The sequence below is a fragment of the Phaethon lepturus genome, unplaced genomic scaffold (assembly GCF_000687285.1).
Source record: "Phaethon lepturus isolate BGI_N335 unplaced genomic scaffold, ASM68728v1 scaffold25565, whole genome shotgun sequence".
In the NCBI taxonomy this organism is placed as follows: Eukaryota; Metazoa; Chordata; class Aves; order Phaethontiformes; family Phaethontidae; genus Phaethon; species Phaethon lepturus.
In genome coordinates, this window is record NW_010543137.1 from 5,829 (window position 1) to 16,680 (window position 10,852).

Sequence of the window (10,852 nt, forward strand, 5' to 3'; positions counted from 1 at the left end):
CGTCTTCTAATGATAGAATTGTGGAAGAAATCGCAGTAGGGCAGAATAAATGATGAGCCATCTGGTTTTCAGTCTCCCCAAAGATAATGGGGACATGTGTAATGTTAACATCTTCACGTGTATTTCTTGGCTACAGTTGAAATGGACAAATTAGTGTCTTTATGGAGCAATTGAAAACCCTGACTAAATATTTCCTTGTTCCTTGCAGTTGGCAAACATGAGTTAACTGGGCATAAAGTTGCAGTGAAGATCCTGAATCGACAGAAGATTCGCAGCCTTGATGTTGTAGGAAAGATCCGCAGGGAAATTCAGAACCTCAAACTCTTCAGGCATCCCCATATAATCAAGCTGTAAGTTTTGCTTGCTATAATAAAACTTATTTAAGGAGTAATCTCTTTTTGCTCTCGCTGATTTGAAACATGTTTAAGGGCAATACTACTAGCAGTATCTTTTCAGGAAAGTAACAACTATCCAAGTATGCAACCGTTTTCAGAGTCCTCTGTAATGCATTTCTACAAAACTGATCTCTGCAGGCCAGAGAACTTCCACTAGATCTTTGCTTACAAATTTTTTGGACAGGTATATAAAAGGTAATGGCATGATAGATACTTCTAGTAATATCTATCTCTGTTTTTTAGCTGCTGTTTTAGCTTTCTTTTTCTGATTATATTTGATCTTTTTTCTGCTTAGAAAATATAAATATGCCCTTTATGATCTTGTTCTTATAACTCCTTTATTGTGTTTTCTTACTTGAAGTATGTTTTTAGTGATGTGCTGATCAGTGAGCTATGGTTTTCCAACGTAGATGGCACTCTGTGAGACTTCTCTGAATTAAGAATGTGCAGTTTGTTATATGTGATTGATATTTCAGAATTCTTCAATATAGCTGCTACCACTTCTGTAAATGTGGTATTTACTGTGTGCCTGTTTCCGTCTGTTAGTTGATCAATAGTTTATCAGTGGAGTTCAGAGTACAATGTACCAGAGTAGACCCCTCATGTCTGGTCTGAGAGAATAAATTATGAATGCCATGGATTTTTTGACTTTCACTTCCTGTAAAGTTAACCTATACCTCCACAGTGTGGGTGACTTTCACTGTCTTAATCATGTTTTTTTGATTGGCAGTGTCTTGTCTTAAGACCCTGCTGCCACTGACAGCTGCCATACCTACACACTCCCTTTAATTTGGCAACAGCTCTTAGACTGAAGCTAAATTGGATTGTGTAAGATCAGCTCGCTAACTTCTTCAGTGGATTAGTTTTCAGAAGACTATTGAGCTGACTTGGCTGCAAAATTGCTAGTGCTGCCAGTTAGAGTTCGTTCATGAATGAGTCCAAAGGACATACCTGTAGCCAAAACAAAATAGGAGGTGTCAGTGTACTGACTGGGATATGAGGATGGAACAGGAATGTGTTCTAAGGTGTTGCTAAGGTGTTAAGTCAGCTTAACAGGTTTCAGATGACAGTTTCTTTCTCAGGGAACTATGGGGAGAATTTTTTCATCTGTGTGTGGAGAGAAGAGAGAAGATGTAGGAGGTGATGGAAAAGCTGACGGATCCCCAATTTTTCAGTTCGTCGGCCTGCATTGCTAAAGCAGAAGGATTATTAGCCTATGTATAAATAGCATTTGAGATCATTGATACTGTTGTGCAGGTAGACTTTCTGGTAACTTAGGATCATGCTGCTTGTGCTATTAGGAACTGGATTGGGGAACTGCTAGAGCAGCTTAAGATATTTGGGATAAAGGTAGACAGATTTCTTCAGCTGAATACTACAAATTAGACAATGTCTAATTTGGAACATTGCTGTGCTTTCTGAAAAACTTCATAGCTTTAGCAGTATATACAATTGCAAGCCTGTTGCAATATGGCTTGCTTTCTATACTATGCTTTAAACAAAAACCTTTGGAGCATCTCCTCTTGTGTTTTTTGGCCTCTAGCAGTAGAATGCATCTTGTTTTCCTACATAAAATTGACTCTCTCTGCATTCTGGTCATCTATGCTATGTGGTTTGATAACCTTATTTATATTATAGGTGTGTAACTATGCCACAGACTCCTTTTCCTTAACCAGAAAAATGAGCTGACTATAGAGAAGCATGGCTGCAAATTTTGGATTAAAAAGATTAAAATACTATTTCTGTAGTAGTGTCTTGGCCCTGGCTTCAGAATGTTGTTATTTAAGTACATGAGGTACTTCCAACCAAGGTATGAGAGAGAAAATGAGGAAAGGTAAACATCATGGACTATAAGATTTTAGGTAAAACTAACTTTGAAGATGTTATGTTGATAACTGACTCAGAAAGGTATTGAGGTTATTAAAATGTTCAGGCATAATACTAAGCTGTTAAATATATGCACACATATATTTGAACACATGCATTCACCTGGATAGTCTGAACTCATTGCTGTTTATGTAGTTCAAGAATAACTTGCCTCAGTAAGCTGAAGCATGTCTGTTTTCACCTTTGTCTTGGAATTGTCATTTTGAAGAACATTGCAGTTCTGTAGTGTATGTGTGAATTCAAGTTTTTTTTGCAATTTGGGTATTTGAATTCAAGTACCTTGAAATATTAATTTTCCTCTAATTGCTACCTCGTGTCTTTTCTATAATACCTGAGTTTTGGGTGTGGTGTTACCAGTGTTCATTTTCTTGTTCCATTAAAAATTGATCACTTCTAACTGTTGTACAGGGTAAAAATTAAACAACTTTTAGGTAAGGATGTATAGAACAAAATCAGTATCTTTTTAAACGGGGAGTTTGGCTATTAGCTAGTTATTTCAAAACTTCAAAGTTTTGGGTTTTTTGAAACTTCATCAAATTAGAATGATAAAAATATAATAAGCCAAGTGTCAGTACTCTTAAATACTAATGACAAATTTAGGTCTTTCTAAAAGATTATATTCATGATTAAGAGCAATTTTTTTTCTAGTCTTGAAGTACACGTCATGGTTATGGCAAGGCAGTTTTTTTGCATGTTAAGGTATATTTTTGAGATGCTAGCAAAGTCCTTTTGAATTCCTTCCTCACCGCACCAAGCTGCCTGCGACACAGCACTGTAAAAAGTTTCATAGAAATCATTTGGACTAAGCTTAGTCTTCTGAAAGTAAAAAGACTGATATTCTTGGTAAGGAATACAGATTTTCTGCCAGTCTTAGCAATGATGGCATCACATAGTGAAAGGAGAGGAAATAGCTTCTGAAAGATACTGTCATTCTAGTAGCTGTAAATTGTCTGATAAATTTCTAAAAGTATACTTTTATCTGACTCTGCACAATTTGGTTTTAACTAAATGTAACTAGTATTTTATACTGAGTGTGTAGACTAACAGATACCTTCTCTTATCAGGTACCAGGTCATCAGTACACCAACTGACATTTTCATGGTGATGGAATATGTTTCAGGGGGAGAACTGTTTGATTATATCTGTAAAAATGGAAGGGTAAGAAGTAGTCCAACTCTACAAATCAATGACTTGCATTCTGTTTTTGCTTTTGCAACTTTCCTGTGTCACCTGACACTGAGGGGACAGACTTCTGGGGGATCCTTGACAGAATGATATAATTAAAGCTTTATTTTCTTAACAGGATATTATGATTAGTATAGCATAGCATTTATTATTAGAATGGGACAGGATTTCTACAAGCAGAATCAATGTAGTATGATCTAGAAGTAGTGTAATACAGAATTTATAAGACAACTTAACTCACGATTTCTAATCACTGAGACCCTTTGCAGATCAGGTCAAATCTTAATACATGGTTTGCTGTATTGATACAACAATCACAGTCTAGACTCGAAAATCATATTGAAGAATACGAGTCAGTCACTCCCTCCTTGGAGGAATCAGAGGGTGGTGGAGGTGTCCCTGGCCACTGAGGCATCATGCCTCTCACTGTCCAGCAGCGGTTCTGATCCAGGCTCCCCACTGAGGACTTGTAACTGCTTGATTTTATTAACAGTGCACAGAGCACAGTTTATGCTTCCCTGTTCTGTGATGGAGTCATCGCCACCACCTGGCTGGCTGGCTGCCTGGGACCTCCAAGGCTGGTAAGGGTGCCCAGGAATCTTGAGGCTGGTAGAGAGGGGAAGAAGAAATCTGTTTGATTCATCTGCTTAGTTCACAGGACCTTCAGGGCCTGATAATGAGGGAAAGGGCAGAAATATGTGACTTGGTCACAGAATGGCTGCTTGCCTCATAAAATGGTGCTAATTATGCTAACCACATTACCAGGAGCAGGGGGTACTGGTCACACCCAGTTCAATTAAGGTTTGGTTTTATGTATTCAGTGTTATTTTTGCTGTTAGCGATTAAAATATACTTCAGCATCTTGTCCTGAAAGTAAAAATGGTTATATGTTAACATGCTTCAGATCTTTATGTATGACTTTGTCATAGCATTTTTCCTCTCCACTGATAAGCTAATTTACATTACTGGGTACAAACTGGATGGATATGTATCCAGCTGGAGTAGCTGAAAAATATTTCTCCAGTATAACCCATTATTGGAAAGCTACCATTGTACCCTTATTACCCTCTACTACTAGTGGAAGAGTTTCTGTGAAAGCTCTGAAGTCACTTTTGACAATCTAGATAGTCAGGGTACTTTTAGTTGTTAGAACAAACTTTGACATGGATTAGGGCATGTTCATAGGGAATGCCCAGCTAAGTCTGTTGTTTCAGGCTAGCTGCTAATACCATCAATAGCACCTAAATCTTACTTATTTCTGTACTGCATGTCAGCAGCTTTTATCAACTTAAATCTTATGCTGTGCTTAAATGTAAAAGTTCATTGATATTTCAGTTAGACAGTTAATGGTTGGGTGCTACTGTTTATAATAGTTACTGAGTATGTAACATCTGCCTAACCAATTTCAAAAGCATGATTGAGAAATTTCAGTGACTTTCTAAGCCAGTGGGTATGTGTTAGTCCTTTAGAGCTGTGGTACAAACAAAATAATGTAAGTGATGAAGCTTTCTCCTGCAAGTTCTGATAATCTGCTGTATAAAATATCAAAACTGTAAATGAGAACTTTAAGTCATGGAATAATTTCCTTTAATTCATATAAATGGAAAACAAGACATCTTTCAATGTCTCATAATTGTTTAAAACCTTTGTCTGTCTTAGCTTGATGAGAAGGAAAGTAGACGTCTGTTCCAGCAAATACTTTCTGGTGTGGATTACTGTCACAGGCATATGGTAGTACACAGAGATCTGAAGCCTGAAAATGTGCTGCTTGATGCACACATGAATGCCAAGATAGCAGACTTCGGTAAGCATTGCTATTTTATATCTGATCGTATTTCTGGTATTATTTAGATCCAGTTAATTACTATGGGAAGTATTTAATAAAATGTGTATACTTGAATATTCTGGTGGTGGGACACAATACAAGAACCTGAAGAGTATGAATGTAAGGTAGAATGATGTTCTCGCATATGTGTAGAACTTGATTTCCTCTCAAGCTTTCTTTTAACATATTTCCTGTGACTGGGTGAAATTGTGAACTGGTTTGTTTTGCTTAACCATATTTTCTCCGAAATGCTAAATAGACTTGGCTCCTGACCTTTCCACTTCACAATTCACTCCTATTGCCTGTTTCACTGGCTGTAAATTGTAGATGCCTAGCTTTCTTGGACGTACAGTGCAAGGGCAGTTCAACATTTTTAAGAACCACATTGCTGTGGTAAAATACACTAATCTTCCTATTAAACTACTTTCAATTCACTTTAAAAACTCTAAAGATATGATTGAAAAAATGTAATTAATGCATAAAAAGTAAGATCAGTAAATCTTGTAAGTTCCTGTGCTTTTTTCTATATACCTGCCTAACTAATCAGAAAGCTTAGTTGTTTATACTAGCTGTTTATGACACAGCTGCTGAGAAGACTGGCAGCTAGTTCTTGGAACAGTTTGAATCAGGAAACCTCACCATATAAGCATAGTAAGGTATCCATACTGCTATATCGTCATGATACATTTCTTGTAGATATAGTGGATAATACCTGCCCTTGTAAAGCACTTTGAGGTCTCTGATGAAATAGGTAATGCTGAGTATTCTAAGTGTATATTTGAAGTATGGTGTTCAAGTATGTGGGCACTGGGAATCGTATTGATTATCTGCATGGACAAAATACTTTGGGTGAAATAGTTTACGTGGTGAAGAAATGAAGTACAGTAACTTATGAAAAAGTCATCCTCTAACTTAAGTAACAGCAAAGCTGTAGCACTGTTAATCATGTTGGGTGTATTAAATGAGTTTAATAAAAGCTTTTGTGTGTTAGAATATGAAAGCTAGAGAAGATGTGCTTTTTCATCTTTGCCACCTGTGTCCCCACCTGCCCTCTCATAAGAGGATGTAATCCCTTCTTGGAGGCTCAGTTCTTTGTTTTATGGTAGTCTTGAACATGCACTGAGGAAAACAGAAATTTTCCAAAGCTATTCTAGAAGTGGTAGTTATTTACTGATATTATACTGAGGGCTGGTGAACGAAAATGGCCTAGTTCTTAAGTACACTTTAATTACTAACAGAGTATCTAAAACCAAACTACTGAATTGCAGTGATTCAGGAACCAACTGAGCAGTGTAGGTGTCTAAATTGTCTAAAGGCATATGTACTCCTCAGTTCTCTTATTCTATAGAACCTCTTATAGAATTTCAGGCAATCCTGTGGTACCATCTTCCACTTTGGTGTTTACAAGCAAGTGTGGTTTTTAAGACTCTTGTTAATGACTGAAATTCTATCTTTCTATGTTGCTCTATCTCCCTTAAAGCAACTTTTGTTGTCTATCGTGCCTATTCTCAAATATTTCTTGATGGTGTGCAGTAATGGATTGATGTTACTCAAATTTCCAGTAAACTAAATGGAGGACTATGTGGCATATTCATATAAAAATTTCAGTAATTCCAATCAATGTTACTTCTTTGCTGAGATAAATTTGTTAATTTTCTAATTTGAATGACTACTGATTTTTTCTAGCTTGTATATGCAGTATGAAATCATTTTGCTCTCTTAATTTTTAGTAGTTACTCTTATACACTTTCAGGTCTATCAAATATGATGTCAGATGGAGAATTTTTAAGAACAAGCTGTGGTTCCCCTAACTATGCTGCACCAGAAGTAATTTCAGGAAGGTAGTTTTTTTTATATTGGATACATGTGTGCATGTATTTCAGTCATTTTGCTGCTTCATTCTAAATGCTACAAAACTGGTTCAGTTGGCAAGCTTGGTGCTGAGGAACTGTGGGCAGAACTTCAAATTGTCTAGATAATTTTTCATGAGTATAAGGCCTCTGTGAACTAGCTTTTACTAGTAATGTGGAGGTGATGATTAATGCTGCAAATGCACTGTGTACAGTGTGCCTTGGTTTAAAAATCTCACAGCTCAGATCTTGGAAGTAGAGGTATGGATAGAGTTACAGGCAAAGTCTGCTGTGAAATGGAGTAGATAGTCTGAAGGTAACTTCCCTGTTTTTTTTGGACTAGATGGCTGTCAGCTCTGCTGCTTTCAGCTACCCACCCTCATATTGCCTCTTGCTGATTGGAGGCCAAAGTCTGTTTTATTCAGGCAGTAGCACAGAATATGTGATAGGTTCTGCTGTATGGATTTGTCTTAAACTTCTCAGCCTCACAGATATGGGAGATAGATGACTTCACACAGATTCTGGTGAAACAGTGATAACAGTTTATAACATGGGCTTTCTTAGCAGTAGGTGCAAATTTCTTTCAGTTTAGCATTATCTTAAATTGCATTTGTAGATTATTGTTGTACAATAGAGAGGAAAACTGTGTACTTGTGCCCTGCTATATATTTGAAGGGGAAGGACACTATAGTTCAAGGGAGGCATGGCACAGAACTGAAATGGTATAGTACTTGCAGATTAGTTCTCCCAGGTTCATACACTTTTAATTACTGTGATACAGTGTAAGTAAGTAGAGAAAAAAAGTCTATTTAAATGTATTAAACACAAGTCACTAATGGATAACTTTTTCCCAGATTATATGCAGGTCCAGAAGTAGATATTTGGAGCAGTGGGGTTATTCTCTATGCTTTGCTGTGTGGAACGCTTCCATTTGATGATGACCATGTGCCAACCCTGTTTAAGAAGATATGTGATGGTATCTTTTATACCCCTCAATACCTGAATCCATCTGTAATTAGTCTTTTGAAGCACATGCTGCAAGTGGATCCAATGAAGAGAGCAACAATCAGAGACATCAGGTAAAACACTAACTGATGTTTGATCACAAGGATGCTGGAATGGTAATCTCAGTGCAAATATGCAGAACAAAGAAATCATTCATACAGCTTGTCCTTGTCTTCTAGACTGAGATGAAAAATTCAACTTCTGATAGTTTGGCTTTAGCGCTGATGGTTCTGAGATCCAGTGGCCAATGAAGTATTTATTGGAGGTCACAGTAAAACAAATTATATACATTACATATAGAGATTCTGAGAAACTCTGTTTAAGATCACTACACCAAAGCTGTTTACCTGCAGAATGGTTTGCATAAACTACACTGCATTATCTTCTCTGGGCGAAAAAAGTCTTTGTACTATTCTGTACTGTAAATGTCTGAGAGGAAGTTATGGCTCTTTAACCTGATGACTACTGCTTTTATTCATATTTCTTCAGACTCTGAAAAATAATCTGTTAAGACAGTGCATATTCCACATGCAAGATACCACTTTCTAGCTTCAAAACCCTGGCATGAATTCGTGTATGGGTGATAACTACTGCATTGAATACTGATAAGTTAAAGCTTGTAGGTACAGGTAGCTGTCATGGGCCCCTGATTCTGAAAAGAAATTCTGGAGAAGGTGACTGCTTTGACAAGTGTGCAGTGAGTCAAATAAAAAAATAAAAAAACCACCCAACAAAAAAACCCAACCAAATAAAAAACCACCAAAGCCACCAAACTGGTAGCTGAGACTTCGTGCTGTACTTCATGCAGCAACTTAGTTAGAGCTTCTTACAAATGAAACAGAAAAACCTAAGGAGAGTGCCCTGATATACTATCTTAGTGAAAATGCTGCTTCTTTTAGCGTTGGAAGTCAGGAAGTTGGCAATATTCATGTTCTTTCAGTAGAACAAAAAATGTGGTGTGCTTATCCCTTGGTACTTTATTACAATGGGAAGTACTTTCTTGCAGAAGTCAAAGCACTGTGAGAGCTAAGCCTTGTAAAACTTGAGTAGATGAGAACTTAGCTTATCTCAGTCATGTTAAATAAGTCTGGAAGAGAAGTGGTGTGAAAAAGATGTTGAAGAATGTTGGTTATGGAATACGGATGGATTTTGAATCCTAAACAGTTCTGTCCTGTTAGCTATAAGACATACCACCTCACAGTTTAAAGAACAAACTTGACTTTAACAGAATACCTTCATTCTTTGGGGTTGGGGGGTGGCATGGAAGGGGAGAGGCCTACTACAGTGAAGAGTAACAAATACTCCTCTGGGTTCAGTCATCCAGCTAGGGCTATGTTTTGTAGTGATACAGGAAAAGCTTTTTCTGCTTCCAAATTAACTGGTTGCTTTTGATGAAAGCATATTTTGCTCAACACATTTGTGCTGAGGCATGTTCTAGGGATCACAGTGGTTAGAGTTTGGTCCATTGTACTTGGCTTTGGCTGGGGCAGAGTTAAATTTCTTCATAGTTGCCTTGTATAGGGGTGTGTTTTGGATTTGCACTGAAAATAGTGTTGATAACACACAGGTGTGTTAGTGCTGAATAGTGCTTACACAGTGTCAAGGCCTTCCCTGCGCCTCATGCTGCCCTGCCAGTGGGTAGGTTGGAGGCACACAAAAAGCTGTGAGTGGACACAGCTGGGACAGCTGACCCCAACTGACCAAGGGGGTATTCCATACCATATGATGTCATGCTTGGTAATAGAACTGTGAGGGAGGTTGGCAGGTGGGGACTAGGGGACTAGGTGGCATCAGTCACTTGGTGATGAGCAATTGTTTTCATTTACATTGCTTGTCTCTCTTAGGTTTTATTTTCCTCTCTCCCTGTTTTGTTGTTTATTTTCCTTACAATTAAAAAAAAAAATCTTTCTAATTATTAAACTTTTTTTAACCACAAGTTTCTTTCTTCCTTTTATTCTTTCGATTCAATCCCTCATCCCACTGGCAGGGAGTGAACGAGTGGCTATGTGGTGCTTAGTTGCCAGCTGGGGTTAAAATGCAACAGTCCTTTTTGGCACCCAACTTGGGGTTCGAGGGGTTTGAGATTACAGATTCTGTCTAATAGGCTCTCGTCAAATCTGTTAATACTATATCTGTTAACAGTTGCTGGTCATGATATTGATTTATCTGTATCAATAATCATTGATCTGTGGCATGTTCGCTTTTTTGCTGTACATGTTAGAGGCTGATTTTGGCTTTTGCAGTTTGCTGTGTTCTGTAGTGCTTAGCAATGTTTTCCCTGGGAGATTTAGTATTAAAACATCGGCCTTGAGCTTAATCTGGTATTTAGGCTCTGTATTGAAGCTCTTACTGTACTTTGGGTACCATCTTGTGGAGACAATTAATAATTACACTTCCTCATCTGAGAGGTGGGGTTTTTTTGCGGAGGAAATACAGAATGGCACCTTCACAGCCACCTTTGTTTTCTCCCTTGTTACAATAACTTGTCTGTATCTTGAGCATCCTTGGGTAATCAAAATACTTATACTGGTATTTCTTAGGAATATTGTTTTCAGCTTTTTCTACGGTTAACAAGCTATTTAGGAATGTCACACAGGCCCCACAGCAGTGTGGTTATGGGTGGCAAGGCATGTAAGAGAATATGGCCTGATATCTAGAAAGCTTGTCACCTCTGGTCTGGGACTTCACTTCCAAACAAGTGTGGG

General features: G+C 37.7%; 1 protein-coding gene across 1 annotated transcript in view; it reads left to right on the forward strand.

The window, feature by feature from the left end:
* Positions 1-208: 208 nt before the first annotated feature.
* The window catches only part of PRKAA1 (protein kinase, AMP-activated, alpha 1 catalytic subunit), a gene marked incomplete at both ends in the record, with an annotated part of 14,362 nt that continues 3,718 nt past the window's right edge, over positions 209-10,852 (forward strand). The window contains 5 exons of the mRNA XM_010288264.1: positions 209-350; positions 3,347-3,440; positions 5,127-5,271; positions 7,046-7,133; positions 7,997-8,221. Of these exons, the coding sequence (XP_010286566.1) occupies positions 209-350; positions 3,347-3,440; positions 5,127-5,271; positions 7,046-7,133; positions 7,997-8,221 (694 nt within the window). The remainder of the gene's footprint in view (positions 351-3,346; positions 3,441-5,126; positions 5,272-7,045; positions 7,134-7,996; positions 8,222-10,852) is intronic.